This window comes from Nycticebus coucang, chromosome 13, assembly GCF_027406575.1.
Source record: "Nycticebus coucang isolate mNycCou1 chromosome 13, mNycCou1.pri, whole genome shotgun sequence".
NCBI lineage: Eukaryota > Metazoa > Chordata > Mammalia > Primates > Lorisidae > Nycticebus > Nycticebus coucang.
The window spans coordinates 97,960,886-97,985,857 of NC_069792.1; the positions used below are offsets into that span (position 1 = coordinate 97,960,886).

At 49.5% G+C, this 24,972-nt stretch overlaps 1 protein-coding gene across 4 annotated transcripts in view; it reads right to left on the minus strand.

Annotated features, from left to right (window-relative positions):
• Positions 1 to 24,972, minus strand: part of COL22A1 (collagen type XXII alpha 1 chain) — a 269,693-nt gene that overhangs the window by 156,267 nt on the left and 88,454 nt on the right. For all 4 annotated transcript variants that reach the window (XR_008373874.1, XM_053559196.1, XM_053559195.1 and 1 more), the window contains exons 12-16: positions 23,801 to 23,839; positions 9,761 to 9,814; positions 8,728 to 8,781; positions 7,625 to 7,678; positions 5,800 to 5,844 (exon numbers count right to left, since the gene is read on the minus strand). Coding sequence is in view for 3 of the 4 variants with exons in the window: in XM_053559196.1 (XP_053415171.1) it covers positions 5,800 to 5,844; positions 7,625 to 7,678; positions 8,728 to 8,781; positions 9,761 to 9,814; positions 23,801 to 23,839 (246 nt within the window). In the remaining variant the exon portion in view is untranslated. The remainder of the gene's footprint in view (positions 1 to 5,799; positions 5,845 to 7,624; positions 7,679 to 8,727; positions 8,782 to 9,760; positions 9,815 to 23,800; positions 23,840 to 24,972) is intronic.

Below are 24,972 nucleotides of genomic sequence, written 5' to 3' on the forward strand. Positions count from 1 at the left end.
GGTGGCTGCCTGCCCGCGTCCACTCTGCCACCTGCAGCCCACCACTGGGGGAGGCAGGGCCTCTGCCAGGGGTGCAGCAGCTCTCTGTGTGGTTGTTCCTATCCCTTCTAGAGATGGCCAGTGACCGCTTCCCTCTCCTAGTCTAGGGACAAACACTGACCTTCCCACCACATAGCCCAAACAGGGGCCGGGGAAGGGTGGCCTGACTCAGTCCCCTGACTCAGGTGCAGGGTGGCGCCTCCAAGTCGCTGGCAACTGCCCAGGGCCCACTCCCCACGTTGCTGACTGATGGACGTGGGGCTGTCCCATACCTCTCCCAGCTCTGCAGCCTGGGTTATAGCTGTCCCCCCCATCTTGCATTCATACAAGGTTCATCACGTTTTCCATCTTCCAGAAATTGTTTACAAATTCTGGGGCACTGACGTGCACATTTCTGTTTTCAAGCACTGTCATACATTAACTCTGTGGCATGACATTTGGAGTCAGGGTGAGGTCAGCGACCTCTGCTCTGTGTCTCCACTGAGTGATTCCACATCTGTGACCGCATGTTCCCCTCCAAAGTCTATGATGTTGGTAGGCCCGAGGGCCAAAAACAGATGAGAAGACAGGCCAGCGATGTGAATCCACTTAACCCCAGCTGGGTGTACCTGCACCAGCCCAGAATGGCCCTTCTTACCCTGGATCCATTCCCACTGTCCCACAGGGGCTGGGAAGAGGCCCTCATGGTGAGAGCCAGGATCCCCTTAGGGTCCCAGAGTGGTTGAGTTGGTCTAGATCTCAGGACCCACAGAGTCTAACCCTCTGACTGACAGGTGAGGACATGGATGGCCTCGGGGTACACCTTGTCTGCAGTAGCCCACTACCCTCCTAAATCTCACCCTGGCACATGCACGGGGCTCCAAAAGTGGGGTGGAGGGGGTACCATCCAGCTGTGCTCCCAGCTCTACCCTGAAGCCGAGGGCTCTACCTCACCTACGTCCCCATTCCTGGCTTCCGTGCAGACCCAGATGAGTGGAGCCTGGAGCCAAGGTCTCCCCCAGCTGCACTTCAGGACAGCTGACGGTACACTGGGAGGCTCTAGCTGGACATGAGGTCAGCCGTCCACACATCCAGTCAGCTCATAGAGACAGGGTACAGGAGGGACAAGACTGGAGGGTGACAGGTGGGTGCTGTCAGCAGGGGTGACAGGATAGAAGACAGAAGTGGACGAGAAGTGAGCTTGGGGGAGAGAGGGAGAGAGGGCGAGCCAGGAAGAGAGACAGAGAGAGACAGAGAGCAAGGACCAGGCAGAGACAGAGAGAGATAAAGACAGAAATACAGAGAGAGAGAGAATCAGGCGAGACAGGAGCAGGGACAGACAGAGAGAACCAGACAAGACAGTTTAAGAGAGACAGACCCAGGGACAGGGAGAGAGACAGGAGGCGAGGAGCAGGACGCAGAGCCAGGTCTCAAACTGAACTGCCCCTCCTGGACGGGCAGCGGAGCAGGAGGGCAGGGTGGGCAGAGCCACCCGGGAGCCCACTTCCCCCACTGCCCGAGGGCTGTGCATGCGAAGGCTGCTGTTGCCTGAGCTCCGCCACCTCTATGCCAGCCACCGCAGCACAGCTGTGGACAGGGCTCAGCTGGTGCAGACCGAGAGTGACATGGACGGCTGGTGGTGAAGGGGCCCGCAGGGCGGTGGTGCAGCAGGAGCCAGGCCCACCCCTAGCTTACCCATGCTCAAGCTGTGGATCTTGGACCAATTCCTCAGCAGCTCTGTGACTTGGTTTCCCTGCCTACAAATAGGAAGCATACTATGTGCCTGATAGAGCTGCTGGGGGGCACGGGAGCCAATCTACCCAGAACGCCTACAGCGGTGCCAGCGTGGAAAGCACACCTGAGAATTAGTGAAGGGAAACAAGCGTCTGGGACGGGGTGGGAGGTCGGGTGAAAGGGGGAATGGCATGGAGGGGTGTGCTGGGGACCAACGGGACAGGAGAGCGACCAGGGTGGAGAAATGGACTTGGCTCTAATCCTGACTCTCTGGACAACCAGCTGCCCCGGGGAGACAGCCCACCCACTCTGGGTCTCCATATCCTCACTGAGTGGCAATACTGGGTGAGACATGGGGGGAAAAAGGCAGCTTCCCTGCAGGAAAGCTAAGATCCATGATTCTCATGTCCTTTAACCGAAGGACAAGTATGTATTTACATTCATTAAAGGGACATAATCTCTGTTCTGAGAACCAGGTGTTGAAATAGGCACGATCTCATTTAAAATGCGCAACAATTATAATATGTATTTTTCCCTAAATTGTGTCTAGGAGCCTAAGTGCATTCCCTGTTCCCTTGTTTAAATAGCAGTGAAGGGAGGAGCAGAGTCCTGTCCCCTGCCAGGGACACCAGGGTGCTCTCCCAGCCATAGCCACTGCTGCAGTTCCACATAGCCAACAGCAGAGGGCACACGCGCTCCACCCAAAGCTGTGCCTCTCTTCGCGGGGCTTCCTGTTCTGGATGATTCTTTATTATTATTATTTTTTTTTTTTTCTCACTGAAGCATTATTTATTAGAAATCTAAATAGTAGAGTCATTAAATAAAATACATCTTATCTCAAAATAATGTCATGACATCATTAAAAGAGTATCATGACATCATTATGAGTGCTTGGGATATAATATTACAGAAAATTCTTTTTTATTAATAAATCATAACTGTGTACATTAATGCATTTATGGAGTACAATGTGCTGATTTTATATACAATTTGCAGTGATTCTTTAAACCTGATGTTGATACACACACTTAGTGTAGGAGGGAGACACAGGGTGTGCTAATCCCATCTCCCTCTGAGGGCTCCTGTGGACTCCCAAGTCCTGAGGCCTCAGCCCTGCGGCAACACTGGAGTCCCCTCCCTCCCTGCCAGAGATGAGCAGAGCTGCTCATCTGAGCAGCTATTGACCCCACCTGCCTCTGGCTGGGCCCACACCAGGCCTTGTAGCAGGAAGCGACAGACACTTTCCAGTCTCTCTGCTGCCCAAGTCAGAAGGCAACATAGCACAGCCTGCAGGGACCAGCCAGGTTCTGCTTTTCCTGAGATCCTCTCATGGCCTCTGATGGCGCTTCAACCCCTCTCCACCATGATGTGTCAAACAGAATTATTCAAAGCACTTTGCTTGCCTTTCGTTTGTTTGCTTTTTGGTCAGAATTTATGAGGTAATACAGGTAACATGCTATTGCACCCCGACCCCAGAAGACCCCAGGAAGGCTGTACACCTCCTGCCCCCCAGCCTGGTCTGGAGTGGCTCCTCCTTCCTCTGGAACCCAGTGACCCCTGAGCTCTTCCTCTCCCACCGTGTGCAAACTCCCTCTGCCCTGCACTTTGCACATCTCACCTTCTCCCTCAGACTGTGAGATGTTGCTCACAACCCCCCAGGGTCTGGCACGCAGCGTCACTCCTGGATGAATGAGTCACAGGCTGCACTGGTGGACTCCACGTCAGCAGCTCACCAGTTAAAGCAGAAGCGCAGGGTGACACCTGATGGGGCCTCAGCACATGGGGATGGATGAAGCACGTCCTCTGTCTTCAGGGAGTCCCTACCCACCCAATTATGACACTGCTCACCCAGTAAGGGCACCCAGCTTTCACTTGGAAGTCTGAGGGCAGCCCAGTCTCCCTGGGAGGGTGAAGCTGGGAGTCCTAGGAGCGGAGAGTCACCCTGGCTCCACCATGTGACACCTCTGAGCCGACGATGTCTATTCCCAGCCCACCAATACTTGAATTCGTGTATTGATTTAGCAATTGCCTGTCGGAGCCACCTCTGTTCCTGGATCTACACTAAGCACTGTCCACCTGAAGCCATGTCTCGGCCGGCTTCATAAGCACCAGTCTGGTGGTCTTGCCCACCAAACTCTTGAGACCTCGGTGATAGGGGCCTGTTCCTCAGTCCACCCTGGACCTGGCCTAAAACAGGCACTTGGTGGGAGCTGAGGGGACACTGAACGCCTGGGGGCCTGGGCACCTCAACTGTACCCTCAGGGGACAGCCAGTGTGTGGACCCTACATGCTGGGTCCTCAGCCTGAATCCTACAGAGCAAACCCAGGGTCACAGCACCTGGGACATGCAGCCTCCACTTACCTCTTCCCCTACAGCCCAGCCCTGCCGTAGGGCCAGGTCTCCAGACCCTGCTCACCTGTGCATAGGGGATGTCAATCAGACCCTCACTCCCTTGATCACCAGCCCTGCCTCCATGTGCCAAGATCCGCAGTTATTAAAAATGCTATTTTCCAGCCCTCACTGCACAAGGGCCCACAGAGAGATGTGACTGGTAAACAAATCTATGGAAATTTGTTAAAACTCTCAAAAGAACCAAGAAATGCAAATCCTAATGGCCAGGGGCTAAGGGTTTTGCTTATTAAAGTTGAAATTATTTAAATTTAATATTCAAAGCAAATAAAAACCATGTTTTGGAGCCTAAGCTGGGACGCAATGCTAATCCCTGTCCCCCTTAATTATCAAGAGCCTCTCGGAGCACAATGTGGCCATGTGCTGCCAGCACCAGACACAGCTTCGCTTTCTCCAACCGGTAATGTCACATCTGGGAAAGCAGCCCAAGGAAATCATCATAAATTTGACAAAAATAAACAAATAAATAAATAAGGCCATAGGTTTAAAAATATCTACCAAAGCATCATTTTTAATATTGAAAAACTGGCAACAACCCTAAATGATCAATACCAGGGGACTGGGCGCATGAATTATGGTTCATTTACCCAACAGAACATTGTGTAATCATTTAAAGGAAGTTCTAAGAACTCCATGGAGAAACCGTAGCACATTGGAGAAACAAACAGGAGACGGACATGAATATATTACGTGTGGTTGTGTAAGAAGACACCAGACCTTTAAGAAAATGTTCCAAAGTGCTCGCTAGGGTATCAGAATGGTAGGATTACAGGCTATTTCTCACTATTTTTCAAAGATATTAAAACAAAAATAAATTAACAAAGAACAATAAATTGCCATGAAACTGGAGAAATATGCACCATAAGAAGACAGAACGTGGCTGCCCCTGACGAGGTGTCTGGGATGGAGCTTTGGACAACAGGGCCTGGCTCCAGATATCAGACACTTTTCCCCAGACGGTGAAGATCTCAGGAGTGAATGGGCTCAGAAGAGAGGATAAGAACCTGGCAACACCCAACACGGGGAAGCGGGAGCTGAGTGGGATCTGCAGGGCTTGGTTCCCAGCCGGATGGACCCCCAGCAGTCCATGGCATCAGCACACAGGGCAGAATCTGACCTGAGAATTTTTTCACTGTCACCTGACTGCATGGTGATGAAGGAACACAGACCAGGACCTCCCAGATATGGTCACTATGGCAATCTACAGCTAAGGGCGAGAGCACCGGCCAGTTTATAGCATTTTCTGAATGAGACTCAGACGCCGGGCACCAATGCCACTGCTGTCACCACCCTTTTGTTTGAGGGCAGAGAAGTCATGGAACTTGCTGAGTAAGGGAGGTGGGTTCTCTGTGGCAGCAACTGGCATCTTCAGTGCTCTCATCCAGGGCTCTTGCAAAGTCCGTCCTGTCTGGAAACTCACCTCTGCCTTGGCAGAAAGGACTCCAATGCTAGCAGGTACCAAGGCCATGGCCTTCTCAGCCCAGTGGGAAATGAACACACTGCCTGCTACACACACATGCATGCAAATGTGTGCGCGCGCGCACACACACACACACACACTTGGTAGATGGGCCCTGGCACCCTCCCCTCTTGTCAGTGGAAAATCATTTTGCTCGATGAGCATGGACCCTAAATACCTTCTCTCCTTGAGTCCCCTTTTCACCTCGTTCTCCTTGAAGACCCTGGAGGAAGAGAAAGAGCAGTCACCTAACGTCACAGGCCAGAGCACGCAGGGGACAGGTGTGGTGAGAATCACTGCCTCCCTGCAGTGTCCAATGACACACAGTGGCTGCCACATGGTCTGGGATGGGGCAGCTGGCCAGGCCACCTGCTCAGTGAAAGGTGAGCTCAGGAGGCCTGGCGCCTGGCCTGGGCTCCCCAGCTCCTCCAAACTACAGGCTAGGACTCAGCCTTACTCCTGAGCTCACCTGGCCAAGGGCAGAAATGAGGCTGTAGAGTCACTTCCCGCTGCTACCTGAGGCCTGGGATGACTCATGACCGTGAATGCCAGGAAGGGGCTCCAACACTGACCCAGAGACTCTAGTCCCTTAATCTATGTCCTTCTCCTCCACTTTCCCGTCCCTGTGCCCATCCTCCGCCCTCTAGAGCAGCTCCTAGTCCCTGCGCTGGGGCCTGGCCTCTCCATGTGCAGACATGGTGAGAATGTCAGCCAGGACGTGGACCCAAGGTCGCTCTCCCTCTCCCCACACTTTATCTCTCTGACAGTACTCAGCCCTGGATGACACATTGCTCCCTCCTCAAGTAGAATGCAAGCCCCATGAGTCAGTCCCCTCAATCTGGTATCCCCAAAGTCTAGAAGGGCAGTCAATCTTGTATCCCCAAAATCTAGAATAGCCTCCACGTGGTGGGCACTGATAAACATTTGCTGAATGAATAAAGGACTCAGTGAGTGACTATGTCAACCGCTTGTTTAGCCAGGAATATTGCAGAGGTTTTGCCTGAAGGCTACTGCACCATACTGAGCTGTAGGACGTCCCTGCTCTTCACAGATGCATAAATTTCACAGCAAGATGCTGGGGCCATTAGCAGGAGCTTACAAATGCTCAGTGCCTCCTGGGCCAGGCCAACAGCAGGTGCAGGGCACTGTTGGAAAGGCAGGAATATGTCCTAGGGGATTAGGAAAACTCCTCTCCTTCCACTTTTGTGGGGAAGAGACGTTCAAGGCAGCAGATACTGCCCTGCTTGTTGGTCCTAGGAAAAATCATGCACTTTGAACTAGAGAAACATACAGGGCCTTAGTGGCAAGATGCTGTCCTGGAGAGCAGGGGGTCTGCAGGACCACCCAGCTGGCAGGGTGGTTGGACATCCCTGCTATTTCAACTCCATCTATTCTGGCCATACACAGGGATCAGAGTACCTGAAAGCTGCCAAGGCAAAGTAAGCTGCTTTGTCTGAAAATCACTGTTTACACTGCACCTTTCATTTGGAGATAATCTCAAATATTTCTCAGTAAGAATCAGGAACAGGATTAACTGTCCCTTTGCTCCTTATATACCACATCTGCTTGTCCATCCTTTCATTCACTGGACACTCTGCACACCTGTCTCATGTCTGGCACTGCTCCAGAGGCTGGGAGTCCAACAGACTTCATTCCTCTTCAAGGAACAGAGAACAGAACAGGTTGGCAAAATGGTTTCTTTAGAAAAAGTGTCAGAAACTCCCAGGGTGCTGGTTAAAATGCAGTTTTCTGGGACCCACCCTGCCTCAGTATCTAGAAAATGAGTCCATCTAATATGCACTTAAACCTGTTCTCCAGGCAATTCTTAAGCACCGAAACATCTAAGGATTTCTGGCCTAAGAGAAGAGAGGCAAACACTTGATTGGCATAGACAGGTGCAGCGGGGGGTTCCTGAGGAGCTAGATGCAGCTTGCCAGTGAGCCCAGTGCCCGAGGCCCGGAGAAGGGCAGACCCCCCCAGCCCAGGCCGGCACCTTCACTTACAGGAGCTCCAATGTGTCCGGGAGGTCCAGGCAGTCCAGGTGGTCCTTGGGCCCCCTGCAGAAGAGCATTCACAGTGAAGAGGTTTGAGGACAGAAAGAAAAGGAAAGCGTGGATGTACTGCTCAGCTAATGACCATGTTCCAGGATAAGACCTGCCACTCCTCAGCCAGCCAGCTGCTGTCCGGGCTGCAATGGCCACTCGCCAGCAGACACCCCTGGACCTCTGCTTCCCTCCTTTCTGAGAGTTTGTACCATGTGCCACCAGCTGCCTGCCAGAGCCCTAGTTCACACCTGGGCACTCTCGGCTTCAAAGAACAGCAAACAGCATGTGCCTGCAAGATGTCATGAGGACAAACGCAGCATTTCCCATTTCCACTAGCCCAGGGTCCCTCAGCCTTCCCTCGGTCGGGACCGGACGTGTTCACAGCTTCTGTGACATGACAGCTAAGTCCTGTGACTCCTGCTTCACACTCCGCCACAGGGTCAGCACAGTCTGCACAAGACCTAACAAAGAGCCCGATGGGGTGTGCAGAGCCTGGAGGCTTTTCTGCTCCCAGACCGTGAACAGCTGGCATCTTTGAATAACTCATTTGTAAATTCCCATTAAAGCCTACTAAGATAAAAAGGTACCTTTCTTCAGGCAGTGATATCTCAATTTGTGTGAACCATCCTACTGCAATAAAAGTATAAAAGCATAGTACACAGGGAGACACACGCAGGCCCTGCACACGTGTGTGCACACATTCACACAGTTATTGCTACCTTGATTTTGTGGAAAACAAATGAAATTAGAAATAACCTTCAGGGCCATAGATAGGGGAACAGTCACATCACATGGAACACGCCCCCATCATGGAACCCTGTGCCCTAAGAAAGGGTGGGGCCAATCTGCTGGTGAGGAAGATGTTTACAGCGCTTGTTAGACGACAAACACAGATGGCTGAGTAGGACAGGATCCATTTTTAGAAGAATTTAGGAAAAGCCATGCACGTGTGGATGTACACACACATACGGGTGAGAAGGGGGGGCAGGTGCCATTTGAGGGTCTCCACTACACCAAAGGCCACTGGGAATGTAGGAAGTGCAGGCTCCCCGGACACTTACCCGCATGCCCACCTCGCCAGGCAGTCCCGGCTCTCCCAGCTCTCCTGGCTCGCCCTGGACACACAAAACAGCATGTGGTCACGGCCCGATGTGACATGGGCCAAGGCATATCACAGCGTCCTGAAGCCACCTACCTGGGCCAATCACTTCCTGTGGCCCAGAGCTTATCCCAGAAATAAGGTGACCAACCTCCAGAGATGAGGGCCCAGGCCCCCCTCCTGAGCACAGGAGCCAGGAAGGTCTCAACTCGCTCCTGTAGCTGGAGGTCGACACAGTCAAGTAGGGACGAAGCACGGGAATTGGAGTCATGGTGATGAGAATCTCCGTGGAGAAGTGTTTGTGCCCTCCAATGGGGTGTGAGGAGCGTTCTTCAGGGTCACAGAACTCCCTTCTCTGTCCTGGGCTCAGGTCCTGAGACCTCCTGTCCCAAAGGGCTACCGCTACGGACTAGTGGGGTGCTCACAGGTCAGGTTCCCATGCAGAGGCCTCATCACAACAGCTGGAAACAGCGAAGGGGGCCAGAAGCCGGGATAATTTCCGTTTGGGTTCTTGGTGAAGAGCAGATTGACCCATTGGGCTGAGATCACTCTTTGCCCAGGGTGCTGGGGCACGTGCCAACTCAGGTAGAATGCAGAGCTGGAGTGCTGGGCCACAGTGAGAGGAAGCCCAGCGGCCAGACCTATGGGGCATGGGGCAGTGCTTGGGGCTCTTGTAGCTACAAACTGAGGGTTTCACTGAACCCTTCACTTCCCTGAGGCCAGTTCCAAGTTCAGGCATGGGGGGAACAAACCTCTGTGCAGACCTGCTGGTCAGCTGAGTGAGAAAAGCACTTCTGGGGGCAGGTGGGAGACACCCAGGTGGAAACAGCTGCTGGTGGTCTTGTTATCACTGCCTGGCTGATCTCCAGGGATCTGGGAAGATCCTGGTAAATATGAGCCCTAGCAAAGGCCTGGCCCTGGCAATGGCCACCACACTGGAGGACACAAGGCTCTGACCAGGAGGTACCGCCCAGTGCAGTAGAAACAGAACTCACTCTCACGCCTTTGCTGCCATCTCTCCCAGGGGGGCCGGGCGCGCCAGGAGAACCCTGGAACCAGAGAAAAGGAAGAGCAATTAATAATAAAGGGTAATAGGCTCTCAGGCCGCCGGGGCTGTGGACAAAGTCCCAAGAATGGAAGGATGTCGTGGCCAAGACTTTGCTACTAAAAACATGGTCCTCCAGCCTGCCCTGTGCACCATCTGGAGAGGGTGATGAATGCAGAGTCCCAGGCTCCACCCTAGATCTGCTACATCTGCAGGATCCGCGGGTGACCAGCTCACACCTGACACTGAGCACGCGCAGCTCTGGCCACGCCCTCCCGTAACTCTGTTCTGGGCTGTGTGCACCGTGGGAAGCACAGGGTTGGGCCAGGACAAGGTTCTCAACCTCCGCATGAGGACGCTGGGCCAGATAAGCCTGTGCTGCAGAGCGCCCCAGGCTTCAGCAGCATCCGTGGACACCAACAGTGACAAGCAAAAGTGTCTTAGTTGTTGCCAGATGTCCCCTAGGAGGCAAAATCACTCCTGGCGGTAGGACGGGTATTTATTCATTTACTTTTTAATTTTAGCTGGGACAAAGTTCATTCTAGGGAATCATACCGACACATGTGTCAGGTGTAAACACGGCACACAGCATCTGGGCACGTGACTCACCCTCTTCTGCTCCACACACACCTCCGGAGACCACCTGGGAGGCGACTTAGCAATAAAGCCCTGCAGGGTCCCGGTGCTCCCACCCAGCTCCCCCACCAGAGGGTCCTGGAACTTGCTGCCTCCTCCTCACTCCCACCAGCCTCAAGGTAGCACCTTCCTCTGGGCTTTTTCCACCTGTAAAGTGAAGGTGCTGGCTGTTCAGTGAGTGAACACAGGTGACCTCCATGGAAACTTTATGAAACACTGTGCCAGGGCAGTGGTCCCCAACCTTTCTGGCAAAAGGGTTTCAAGGAAGAAAAGTTTTCCACAGACCAGGGCCGAGGTGTGGGTGGGGATGACACAGGCACATTACATTTATTGTAGGTTTCATTTCTAATATTATTACATTGAAATATAGAGTGAAATAATCATACACCTCACTGTGATGCAGAATCAGTGGGAGCCCTGAGCTTGTTTTCCTACAACTCGACAGTCGCATCCTGCATTTGCAGCCGCTCCCCAGCGCTTGCATCACCAGCTCAGCTCCACCTCAGGTCATCAGGCCTTCCCTAGATTCTGGTAAGGGGCACACAGCCCATCTCTCTGACATGCACAGTTCACAGTGGGGTTCACGCTCCCACCAGACTCTATGCTGAGGTGAGCTCAGGCGCTGACACTAGCGGAGCGGCTGTGAATACAGACGGAGCTTCACTTGCTCATGGCTCACCTCCTGCTGTGTGGCCCAGTTCCTAGCAGGCCGTGGACCAGTCTGCAGCCCAGGAACCACAGTGCTAGAGATGCCATCATCTTATTTAGTCCTCATCATGACCCTACGACGTAGCTCTTCTTTTCTCAAAGTCACATCAGAGATTACACTTTTCTAATTTTTACCTGCAAAGTAAGATCCGTAGCACTTTTAAAATTTCTATGAAGTGCCTTGTATGGTCTCCACATTCCGTCTAAGGTAAGTCATATGATACTGAAGAGGAACATAGACAGACAGACGTCTCGCCCCAGCTGGTATCAGACATGGGTCCATCCCAGCTCTGCACTTTTCTGCTGGTATGACCTTAAACGTAAATGAAGGCTCTGTGTCCCACTGACCTCAGGGGTGCAGTGTGGGGGTGCAAGGTGAAGCGAGGTTTGGGAAATAAACACACTCGGCTAGAGGCACAGTCTGGGGCTTCCTGAGGTCTCCTGTCTCCCAGGCCACCCTGGCCCAGGTGGGCGATGAAATCAGGTGAGGCCCACCATGTCAGCACACCCATGGCCTGGGAAATGATGCCTTTGCCAGCTGCCATGTGCCCAATGAGCCTGCTGGGACGACCACACGGTGTGCTGTGTGGCTCTCACCTCATAATTCAGTGGGCAAGACAAAGCACTGTCCACAGAGCACTGATTTGCTAGTCCATGGCACACAGCTCTCGGACTTAGGACCAGGAGGGGCTCGTGCTCTGGGTGACACCAATTTGATTTATAGCTAATATACATCATGCTGGGAGGGGGTGGAAGACTGGGGGGGGGGTCCTTTTATCAAATTATTTTGTGAAATACAGAGTTAAATTCCATAAAACAGGTTTTTGTGAGGCCTTACACATGCCCTTGTAGACTGTGGACCTCCGAGACATCCGTAATGAGGGACTGTGGGTGCTCAGAGAAGAGGCGGGGAGCAGAGGCTGAGCCTCTCAGAGCCTCTTCTAGGACAGAACTGGACCCAAGACAACATGAATAAAAGCTGTTTGTTCTTAAACTTGTGGTGGGGACCGAGCTGCCCTTGCTTTCATTTCAGCAGGAGGTTCAAGTGTTTCAGAGTCAATTTTATTTATAGAGAAAAGAAGAAGAAATACTGGGATGGTCTCAGGTTAACAAGAACTATATTTAGGTGGAATTTTTGGCAGGAGGACATTTGGCAGGAGGTATATTTGGCCATCCTGGTTGAATCCAAGGGGGCAGGTGAGTAGTTTGGGGATGTTTCACATGAGAAAGGATTTGAATGGGGAAGGTCTTTTATTATTAAGACCTGTGGCCAGCCATTTCCTGAATGAGTGGGGTTAGTAAGGTTAACCCCACTTTGGGGATCGAACTGTCACAATCATCCCTCTTAGAGGACAGAAGCCATGGCAAGTGGCTTCTTAGGCTCCACTTACACATCAGTGAAATGGGGTTCCCCTCCCCATCTGGCTGTTAGAGATGGACAGGGCAAGCTGTGGAGATGGAGGTGATTCTGCAGGACAGAGCACTGATTAAGAAACACCCATCATGTGGTTACTGTCAGGGCTAACAGTCAGAGGACAGCATATTAATGACGATCTTTAAGGTAATACTGAGCATGGTGCTGCCGACAGCTTGTCTTGACTGCATGTTCCCAATGTGCCAGGTGCTGGGCACCTCACATCATCCCGCGACTAACTCAGCCTCGCGACCGTCCTGTAAGAGACTCATCTCCACTGCACCATTTATGAAACAGAAGCACAGACAGAGCGAAGAATCTGGCCGAAGCTACAGCGTTAGTGTGTGCAAGCGATAGGCATGGGCCCTGGAGTGCGCCTTTGAATGTCTTCACGACAATTAGCAGTGGCTGCACACAGGTCCATTCACCATATGCCAGGCCATCGTGGGAGCCCAGTGTTGTCACCCCTGCTCTACATCCCAGCACATGAGGCATAGGGTGCAAAGGTGACTCTCTCACGGCCACCTGGGAGTCTGTATGACAGAGGGAGGCAGCCAGGGAAGTTAATGTCTGAATGTCCAGCCTGCCTCATCCTCTCCAGAGGCCATGCCCCACCCCACCCGCCCTTGGGGCCTCAGCCAGCCCTGCTTCCCAGGCACTGGGAAGGAGAACTCCTTTGACAGCCTCCCAGGACATAGATGTTCTGCCTAGAGCAGGGAGACTGGTGGGGAGGAACAGGCCACATCCCCTGCCTGACTCCACAGTTCCATCCCCCATCTCTCCTGCAATGATTGAGCAAATAGCCTCTGCATGACTTGATGGCAGGGACACCAGCCTCTTTAGTGTCATATCCCTACAACCTTAGGGCTAAATTCAAGATTTTTTTATCTTATTGTATGAGGTTGCTGTGATTGAGATAGTTAAACATATGCTAATTTAAAAATGCAGATGTTTTGCATTTGATTTCTACGAAGAGTTGAAATGTTGAGAGATGATTACAGATATTAATAATAAAATGTCTTCCATTGTTAAAAAAATAAATAAAATAAAATAAAATAAATACAAGATTTTCCAAAATGGGGGAAAGTCACATAATAAGAAGGACGTGTTCTGAGGGCTATCCCATCCAGATGCTGCCTCCCACCGGGATCAGGCCGGTCAGGCAACCTGCCAAGGTGTGGTCACCCACTCTAGGTGGAGGTGGGTCCTTGAATGGCCCATCTGTCCTCTGACTCCTGTAAGTCAGGAAATCCTCTGGCTGACACCAGGGGAGGGACAGGCTGAGGGAAGAAGGCAGGAGCCCTGAGCACTGCTCCTCTGAGGACCATCCAACAAGGAAGGGATCAGGCAGAAACATAACCAGAGAGAATTTAGAAGGTTCTGGAATCTATGCCTCTTTCCACACAGATGTCGCGCTTCTAGCCTTTTTTTTTGTTTGTTTTCCAAATAAATACCCAGCAGGTATCGGTGTGAATTCCCCCCATCCACAAAATGGGACCTCCATGAGAGGGGGGGCCAGCCTTAGTCACCTCCGTATTTGCAGTGCCTGTCATGGCACAGGGCCTCACAGGTGCCCCCAACACTTCAGTTATTCCCGGAGCCTTGTAGGCCTGTAAAGGAGACAGTAGAAGATTCTTGTGCTTTAAGATTAGTCTCATAATCCCCAGAAGAATAGTGATCAGCAGAGTGTGGTGGGGAAGTAATGGTCCCTGGAACCAGCCACAAGACACAGCTTCAAATCATCACACTCGCTAGATGCTGATGACTTTGGCCAAGTTAGTGACATTCTCAGAGTCTCCCTTTCATCCATGAGTAGGCCCGGCAGCCTAGCTTCAGAATTGTGCCTCCCAAGCATGTGGGTGCCTGGCCACAGCAGCTCAGATGGCTGGAGTCAGAGAACCAACCACTCCCACTTTGTCAGGGGATGGGGCTGACCTCTGCCTTGTATTCAAAGAACCCAACTAGAGACTGCCATGGAGGTAAGTATTTTGTCAGAGTGCAACATCTCTTTTCAGTCTTCTTTTATATGGTTAAGATAACCACGTTGGCAATGCAATAGACACATTTGAAGAAATGCCCACTCCCAAGTCGTCCTGAGATCCAGGCACCTCATGAGATGAGCATCACCTGCTCTTAACATTACAAACAACACATGCCCTGGGACACACCTTCTCCAGTTAGACTCCCATCTGCTGCTCACAGCAGCTTTGCAAAGAGAAAGTTACAGCCCAACGCTGCTCATACGCACCCCACTGGGAAAGTCACTTAAACTCTCTGAGCTCAAGTTCCATCATTTATAAAATAAAGGTTCACAAGCCTTCTAGGTAAGAAATAGAGGGAGGGTGATTGGTGGGTCCACACCTAGGGTGCATCTTGGAAGGGTGCAGGTGAAGTTTACTAAGTGTAGAGTATAAGGGTTTGAACACAATAATTAAGAAAATGCCATGAAGGCTGTGTTAACCAGTTGGGTGAAAATATCTCAGACTGTACATGGAACCAACACATTGTACCTCATTATTGCATTATTGTACACAGCTATGATTTAATAAAAAAAAAACTCAAAAAAATAAAATTTACTCTTAGTTGTTTTGAAATATATATAAAAAAAGAAATAGATGTGGGCATCATTTGTAGACTATAAAATATTATATAATTGCTAGTTTTCCCACTGTATCTACCGCTAACTATGCACACTCAGGCATGGGATGGGTGAGTACAAGACCAGAGGTCACCCCCTAATTGGTAAGGTGGGGCACAGGAAGCTTTGAACAGGGATATGTGTAGCTAATGATTCACAATCAAGTAGAGAAGAAAAAAGGGAAAACAAAAGGGAAGGAAGGGGGAGAGGGAGAGAAAAAGAAAGACAGAGATGAGGGAGAAAGTCTGGATGGCACGTGGCCCCTGGCAAGTTAGCTGAGCAGGACATTTGTCCCCTCCTGGGCCTCAGCTCCTGCTCACCTCTGGCCCACTGCTAGGGTGCCTTGAGGCAATACTCTGGGGAAGTGCTTTGCATATCGGCAAATTCTAAACTAACAGCAGGGACTATCATTCTGGGTAAAGTACCTAAGCCTCCATTTTCCACCTATAAAAATAAAACCAGCAGTTGGGTTGTAGCAGGATGTCAGCAGATAACTGACATGTTATCTGAAACGGTACCGCAGAGACAAGCAAGGCTCAGAGAAGCAGCAACTTCCCCATTCCCACCTGCACTTGTGTGTGACACAAAATTGGGGCTTGCTTCCAAGTCTAGTCTCTGAACCTCTTTCCCTCACCACCCCCCACCCCACTCTCTCTGCCTCGGGGATCCCATCTGGAGGCTCCCAGCAGGGCAGCCACCTATCGGGGGATTATCCACCCACACCACTCAGCAGCACCCACAGCCCCAGGGATCCTGCTGTTACCTCATTACCAAGACACAGAGAAATGAGAAAACAAATATTTCTCTTGCTCTTTTGCTTAATTAAATTTTGTGGCTTGTTCATAAATGTTGACAGAGAGCTTGCCTCTTTGCGAGAGGAGCTATGGGACTGAATGCTTCACCCATGTGGCGGGAAATAGAGTCGGCTCTTCAGGCAGGGGCTCAGGGACATTCTGGGCCGTGGTCCTCAAAGGGGGTTCCTGGAAGAGCATCATTAGTGCCACCCAGGGTCTTATTAGTAAGACAACCTCCCCTGACCCAACTTGGACCTGCCGGAGTGAGACCCAGCAGGCCAGCGCAGCAGGTCTTCCTGGGGATTCAGATGTGGGCTCAGCTAAGAAGCACTTCTCAGCACAGACAGTTGCAGGTGAGCTCAACTCCTGATTCAGTCACATAGAGAGGTCAGTTGCCTGTGCCTAGCCCTTGTTTTATAGCCTTAAAACAAGGACAATGATACCCCCTTTGAAAATTAAACTAAATAGCATGTGCATAAGTCCTAGCAGACAGCACGTATTTGTAAACAGTAGGTGCTATTATTTTTCTTAAAGGCTGTGTGAATTATTTACAAAGACTTGAAGGAAGGAAAGGACCTATATGATGTCCCACATAGGTCGTCCTCTCTAGCAACATTCTCCAGACTTCCTGAGTCCTGGGGAGTTGTGGAAGTGCTCCTGGGGGAGGCGGAGGGCGCTGACATCTCCCAGCTGCTGGCTGCCTCTGGGGATGAGACTTCATTAATGCTAAGACACAGAAGACATCATTTGGCATATCAAAAAACAGAACTCTGCCTGCTGGTGTAATGGTAATTATACTCAGCATTTATGAGCACTTTTGACAAACACACATCATTTATTTTCATTAGTTCATTTAATCCTTGCAGCAACCCTCTGAGGCAAGTGCTACTATTATAGTTGTCAATTTATAGATGAGGAAAACAAGGGTCACAGTGGTTAAGTAACTGACCCACTGTCACACAGCTGCTAAGTCACCCAGCCAAGGCCTGGACCCATCCAGCCTGTGTCCAGGGGCTGTGCCCTCAGCTTTCCCTGCACTCCTAGTCCAGGAATCCAACATTTGCCCTTCCTATAAACAGTCTCACCCTCCTGTGTGAAGCCTTGGTCTTGTGACTGTCCACAAGCACTCGAGGGTCAGAAAGAGCTGAAGAAAGGTTCAGGATTTCCTCTCCTTCTGCCTGGGGCTGTGAGGTCCCATGAACGCAAAACTTCACCTCGCCCTTCAGGACCACGGACAGGGCCCGTGGCACCTCTATTCTCTCAGCATTTTGTCCCTAACCTACAAGGCTATTTGAGGGCACAGAAGCAGCTAAACTAATCTTTCTCCTAAACCCTTTAATTATTGTAAAAATAGAAGACACTCAACTACAGTTATCCTACCCGATAACCATGAATAATGCACATTAATGCACAAGCTAAGAATAGGAGATGGGCTGCTGAGGAAGCCAGTCGTGAACAAAGAGGAAGTGACCCAGAGTTCAAGGCAAATGGCATAAATATACCCTAGAAGTTTTACACATATAAATACGAAAGTATTATTTATTTTCCGGCTCCAAGGTGCTAAAATAAACTGGTTCCTACAAGGGATGTGGTGTTTCAGGGTCAAGAATTCCCAGATACCAGCGTCACTCTCAGGGAGGGAGAGGAAGGTGGCCTTGGCCAAGACAGTGGATCCCCCTCTGTGTCCTGTGCAGACTGACTCAGCCTCCACTCCACATTCCCACCATTCCCTTGGGCATGGCTCAGCATTCTTAAGGGGCTGTAGAAGGCTGAGCTCATAAACCAAATAGTGTGAAACATTCAGAGTTAATAAAAGGCTGATGTCACAGTTCTCCCACTATATAGCACTTTCTTTTTGGATAAAGTCACTGTACTATTCCACATAAAATCATCAGCATTGTCCAATGAACCCTTCATGGCTGCTATTGCTAACATCCCCATCCTATACTTTCAGGGGGAATTTTTAAAAAATTAGAGGATAGCTATTCATTCTAAGGAAGACTGTTCTGCTACTTTGTGTTAAAATAACCTAACGAAATCCCATAACATCATAGCCCCAGATGCAAAATTAAATCATATGGATGTCGTGTAGAACACAGTATACTAAACTATTCTCAAAAAAGTTAAAGATGAGTTTATTGTAAATCTGTACTGCACAGATTAGCCTGACAGTCCTTCAATGTATAATTTTCCTCCAGCATCTAGTAATACATAAGTACTTGCATGTCCTTCTGATTACCAAATAAAAGCAATGAGTTAAGCTCTTAATTGGAATTTGAAGAAAAAGGCAAATTAAAAGTATGCATGTTATCTCTTGCTGTGCCATGCATTTCACTTGTACCAGGTACCCCTTTCAAGCTGCTATAATGAAATACCATAAATAGTGGGTAGTGTGTAAACTAGAGAAAATATTTCTCACAGGTCTAGAGGTTAGAAAGACCAAGATCAAGGTCCCAGAAGATTTGGTGTCTGGGGAGGACCCACTTTTCAGTTCATAGATGGCTGTATTTTCATTGTAACCTCACAGAGCAGTGAGAACAAATGAGCTCACTGGGGTCTCTTTTAGAAGGGCACCAATCCTACTCATAAGGGCCCCACCCCCATGACCCAATCACCTCCCCAAAGACCCGCCTCCTGAGACCATCACCTTGGAGGTGAGGATTTCTACATATAAATTTGGGGGGATACAAACATTTTGGGGTATACACACAAGTGTCTTGTGGTCTGCGGAACCTTTCTCTCCTGGTCGCTCCACTGTAAGGGAGTCCCTGGGAAAGAAATCTATACACCACAGGGCTTTCTGTTCATTCCCCACCCACCTGTGCAATCCAATTTTACCTCGAAGGAGTCTTATCCCACAATTTCAAGGAAAGCCTACCTTTGGATGACATCAAAGAAAGAACCTGGCTCAGGTCAGAAGGACGCATTATTTTACAATGTGAACAACGCAAGGCAGTGTTTGCCCTGTTGAGGGCACAGAGATGTCATTGTGAGGGCAGACCTGTCACCCACAGGGTTCCCATCCAATCGGAAGCAAGGCTGAGCAGGAACATAACTTTTCTCCCTAGTTCTGCCTTCTCGAGTTAATTGCACCCCCATCTCTCTGCCCCTACCTGGTTCCCCATAGCCGCTTCTCAACACGTACCTGTTAGGATTTTAAACACGCCAGAGCTTATTATAAATGACTGTAGCTCTTCCTGCACCTGTCTTCAAGGCACTGGACCACATCAGTGTGTGTGTCTCCCTGAGTCTCCTTGCCTTGTTGTGTGAAATGGGCATAAGGATGCCTTCCACCCACAATTGCTGGGAGGAATGAAGGAGGTAGTGTCCATGGAATGCCTGGCTCAGTGCTCGACACCGTGAAGGTCTCTAGCTTAGAAGCATCCCAAGGATTTCAACAATCAGAGGGAGATAATGAATATGGGGGGAGAACCAGTGTCAGGGAGGTAGGAACAACTGAGAGTGTCCCGGGAAAGACAAACCCAGACTTGGCAGGAGACAATACTGCGGGAGGGTCACTGGGGGTCACGTCATGTGGGTAGGATGTGTGCTCCAAACACACTGACCGCGGGGCAGGATAAGCAATGTAGGGGCAGACACAAATTCATGTGCACCTGCATGATTTAAAGCCAAGGAAGGTATCTGCAGGTGGGAAGCCCAGGCACGTTGAACCAAGAGCTAATTGCTCCGTAGGCCACCGTGCCCCACAGCAACGTGGAGGAGCCTGCTTTGCCCAGTTTCAAATCATCAGGGAACAAAGAAGCTGCAGGCTCCTCAAGAGCCCAGGTTGGAATATAAATGCGTCCAGAACCCTAGTTTGCTAAGACACGGGAACTGAGCCACCCCAGCTGACTGTGAGGAACTCACCTTTCTTTTTTTTTTTATTTTTTTTGTAGAGACAGAGTCTCACTTTATGGCCCTCGGTAGAGTGCCGTGGCCTCACACAGCTCACAGCAACCTCCAACTCCTGGGCCTAGGCAATTCTCCTGCCTCAGCCTCCGAAGTAGCTGAGACTACAGGCACCTGCCACAACGCCCGGCTATTTTTTGGTTGCAGTTTGGCCGGGGCCGGGTTTGAACCCGCCACCCTCGGTATATGGGGCCGGCGCCTTACCAACTGAGCCACAGGCGCCGCCCGGAACTCACCTTTCTAAAAACCTTCCTCAATTTCCCCATCATGACCCTGAATTTTCTTTTCTCAGTTTTGTAACTAGCCCCTTACTTGTTTCACATCATGGAGAACCAGCCCATGACTGTCCTACACCAGGTTTCAGCCCCCTCAGGCCGGGCTTCACATAGCCCTGGCATCTGCAACAGAATCACAGTGTCAGCTCTGAGAAGTTCATGTCCTAGGGAGCTGCAACAGCCTTGACTCCCCGTCTGTCTCAAAGACTCATCTCCCACCCCGCCATTCCCTCTCAGGCTTACCGTAAAGTAAGTTTCTTACAGTTTCTTAAAAACTGAAGAAAACCATAAAAGACAATGAACTGATGTTTCTGTAACCCAAATCCTATCTGCTGCTGAGTCAACAAACCCAACAAAATGTAGCTGAGTTTCTTATATTCCCTTGCTGTTTGTCTGTTTGTTTTTTCCCTAGTGTACCATACTGCAAAATCTGAGCAGAACATCCATATGAAGTTTTATTTACTGCCAGATGGATTTCTGTGAAAATGCTTAAGAAAGGACTTTTGGGTGGGATACTGTTTCTTCCCCCTCTACCAAATGCTGAGTACCCAGCTGCTGACCCAAGAGTGGCCGCAATGGGACATTCTCTCTCCATGTCATTCCTGGTGGGTCTCCAGCGCCCCCGACTATCTGTAAGGTGTGATCCAGGCTTGATTCAGGCCTGTCGACCCCTTATCCCCCCGTGTTCCTCCAGACTCTAGGGAGACTGGGTCACTTCAGGACCCTCCTCCAAGCCCTTGCCGAGGCCAGTCTCTCCCTAAAGGGCCACTGTGCACATCTCAACCAATTCTAACTATATTTATAACAGCTCCTATTCATTAAGAAAGCAAAGCCCTTGGCAGGCATTTCATCACCTTGTGGATCTCAGCAGGGCAGATACTAGCTCAGAAGGGCCTGAACTCAGTCACCAAACTCACATCCAAGGGGCATGTAGCCATGCTTCTCAGAGTCGCTGTCATCCTCCTCCAACTGGCTCATTTCATGGCAGAAAAAATGGCTGTAGGAATTTCCAGGCTCTCAACCTCATAGCCTCAGACCCAGGGGCAAAGGAGCCCATGTCTCCAGCCTTCGAAGTGGACATACTAAGTCTGCTCTGTTTGGACCAACTCAGACAACTTGCCTGAGCAGATCATCAAGCTCAGAGAATCCAGTGGTCAGAAAGGCTCAGACCTGCCCCTCGCTGATGCTTTTTGGGGTTGCAGGTGCCCTGCTAAGTTCTTCCTGCGCATAAGCCCACGAATCCCTCACATCACCCTTTCCAGAGTCCACTGCTGCTGTTACTAGTACATTTTATGTGCAGGTGAGGAAACTGAGGCACTGAGAATTGTAATGACTTCCTAGGTTACACAGCAGGACAGGGGGACACCAGGCTCCCAAAGCCTCAGCTGCTGCCGTATCCTGCATCCTGGAGTCCCATGTGTCGACTCCTCCAATCGGCATCCCCCAAACCCCATGGAGCAAGGCAGCACATGGCCCTCCAAAATCATCCTCCTTCTTTATTTCATGAATAAAAAGATTGTGAATATATTATATTTAAAAATATTTTCATTATAGGAAGATCAAATCCAGTCTTTGGTTAAATGTTCACAGTTATACTAATATATTAGCACCATTCAGAGCAATCACCATGATATATAAAATGCCCAAATCCCACCACTTGAACACACTGGTGGTTCTCATGGCCCCACATCTCTCTCTATATGTAAGCGATACAGATTTCTGCTCTACTATTTCATCTGTATCACATGGCAGGCAGAGCTCCATATTAGAGGAGCTTTTTAATTTTCATTTCTATCTGTCTTGTTGATGTGATCCATACAATCTCCCATTAGGTTGTTCCTATTTTTGTTGTGGCTGTGGCTGCAGTTATTAGGAATATTTGTAATGAACAGAGCCCACGCAGGGTCATTTTGCTTCTGTTTTTGTTTTTCTCTTCATATAAATTTCACTTGGGATTATTTTCGAGATCTGCATGAGAAAGTCAAATGTCACCTGTTTTTTGAGTTTCATTTTTTATCTGCCGCACCAGAGGCACAACACCACACATCCCAGGAAACCCTCGGGCACTTTGCTGATGTGACCATTGTCCCCTGATGCACCCCTAGACCCCCCTGTGGTCAAGGCTGAGTTACTTAAAGCTGTGTCCCCTCCCTGTGTAATGCGGGGGTAATGCTACTGATGGTGCCACCTGCCTCATGACAGCAACAGTAGAAGCAGCAGTGTCCCCAGCTGGAGGGCTCTGTGATGACAGTGCACTCACCCACATACCGGGAACTTGAACACAAGTTACCAAAGAAACAAATATGTCCCTTTTTAAAGGGTTTTAGTAATGGCTTCTAGGAATAAATGCAAGGGGACAGATTTTCAACATGTATCCACTGTGTACCAGGGACTGAGCAAAGGGCTCTCACAGGCATCACCGACATCATCTCACCCCCAATAGACCCAGGAGGTGCTGGTGGCTACACTGTGCCCTTGGGGAGCCGGGTGGGGCTCAAGGAGACACCAGAAAGGAAAAAAAATGAATACCACTGGAACTCTGTTACCCACAGATACCCAGTGGTTAAGAACAGGGGTTCGTCTTTCTCTGTCTGTCTCTCCACATGCACAGTTAGGGTCATATTGAACATGAGTAAAAATTAACAAAATATGGTCTGAACTTTCTAGGTCATTAGTTACTCTCTCAAATGTTATTTTGCATCACTGAATGCTGTTGCATTAATTAGCTGTACAATAACCTGTTTTACCCTCTGCCCACTGCACATCAATACGTTTACTTATAAACACTTGCACATGAGCACGTGCCGGTAAGCATCCTTCATCTCTGCAAGTAAGTCTAGACACAAAGGGCACACACAGCCCTGTGAATGCCTTTCCACCGTAACCCCATGGAGTGGCACCTCGTTACATAATCAGCCCCATGCAAAGGGCTGACGTGACCCCTCGGGGCAATGGATCCCCCTCCAGCATCCATGGCATGACACTCCGAGTTTTCAAGTGCCTGACTCCAGTGACATCATCAACATACACTCATGACATCATCAGCACCTTTACCTGCTCTATAAAGCCTGTGGCCATCTCTCCAGGAACACAGCAGGGTTTTGTTTGTGTGTTTGTTTTTAATGGCTGATGTGAGCAGAAAATGGCATTTTAGTGGCTCCCTGCTTTGTTTTTCTCCTCACAGGCTAATGTCTTAATAGGAATTTCCCCTTCAGCAGGAATGCATGTCCCCCAGGTTCTCTGGAGTCCCAGCACATTCTGTGAAGGTGAAGGTGTGACATTCACAGCTGGGGACCCTCTTGCTCTCTGCTCTGCTTGGGAGGCCTGGCCAGATCTTCCACTTTCTGGGTACAGCTGAAATATCCATTTCTCCCCAAATATGTGTCCTATCTCGATTCTTCAAACCCCACTTCCTGTCTCCCCCCACCCTGCTGAGAACTGCCCATGCTTCACGCACCCGAGTCCGAGGACATGGTGCCAGGCCAGGGTCTCAGCTAAGAACCCTCTTCTCGCCCACCCAGTTTCCTGCAGAGCAGGAGGTAGCACACGCCTCTCCCACACCTAAGCCTCCTTATCCTGTTTCCTTGGAAGAATATGACAAAAGGGAGGTGCTTACCTTTTCTCCCTTTTCTCCTTGGACAAAAGGTCCTCTGCCCTAGAGAAAGGAAAACAGAAGGCAAACATTCACTATGGGCATGATGTCCCACTGGGGGGGGGGGCAGCCCCTGGGATTTGGAAGGATCAGATCCTTTCTCATCAGCTCTGCCTGGTACCCTCCGAAAGTGATGATGGCTATAATTTATTGAGTGTGCAATCCCATGAGAATCACTGCACTTAATTTCTCTAGCAACTCAGTATAATAGGTACAATTCTTTATTTCTATAACATTTTTATTAAGATATAACTCACATAATACATAATTTAAATGTTAAAATGTACAATTCAGTGATTTTTAAGGTACAGACTTGTGCAACAATCACCACAAGCAACTTTAGAATGTTTTCACTGCTTTGAAAAGAACCCATGCCTGTTGGCAGTGACCCCATTTCCCCTTCCCAGCCCCAGAAAGGTGAAGGTGTTTTTTTGTCTCTCTAAATCTATCCTCAATACTTTACCTGAATAGAACAGAACAATACATGGCCTTCCATGGCTGCCTCATTTCCTTTAGTGAAGTCTTTTCTAGGTTCACGAATGTTGTACCATGTTTCAGGAGCTCATTTTATTGCAAAGCAATATGACATTATATGAATATAACATATTTTATGGATCTATTTTTCAGATGTGGGACATTTGGTTTGTTTCTACTTTGGCTATTATAAATAACGTTGCTATGAGCATTTGTGTGTGAGTTTTTGTGTTAATACATGTTTGCATTTTGAGTACATACTTAAGAAGGGAAAATGAATTGCTGGGTCGCATGGTAACTCCATGCTTAACCTTCTGAGGACTGTAAGATTGTTTTCCAAAGCAGCTGCACCATTCTACACCAGCCATCTATGAGGGTCCAATTTATCTACATTTTTAGTTGTCTCTATACATTACTGAAAATGAGACGTTGACACCTCTCACCTTTGCTATGCAGTTGTTAATTTCTTTCAATTATGTTAGTTTTTGCTTCAAGTATTGTGGGGCTGTTAGTTGTGTATATAACTGTTACATACATAGACACACACACACACACATATACTACTTTTGTGTTCAGAGCTGTTTTTAAATTTCAGATTGATATGAGAGTATACATTATTATGTTATGTTATTTGCATTTCTTTTCTTTCTTTCTTTCTTTTT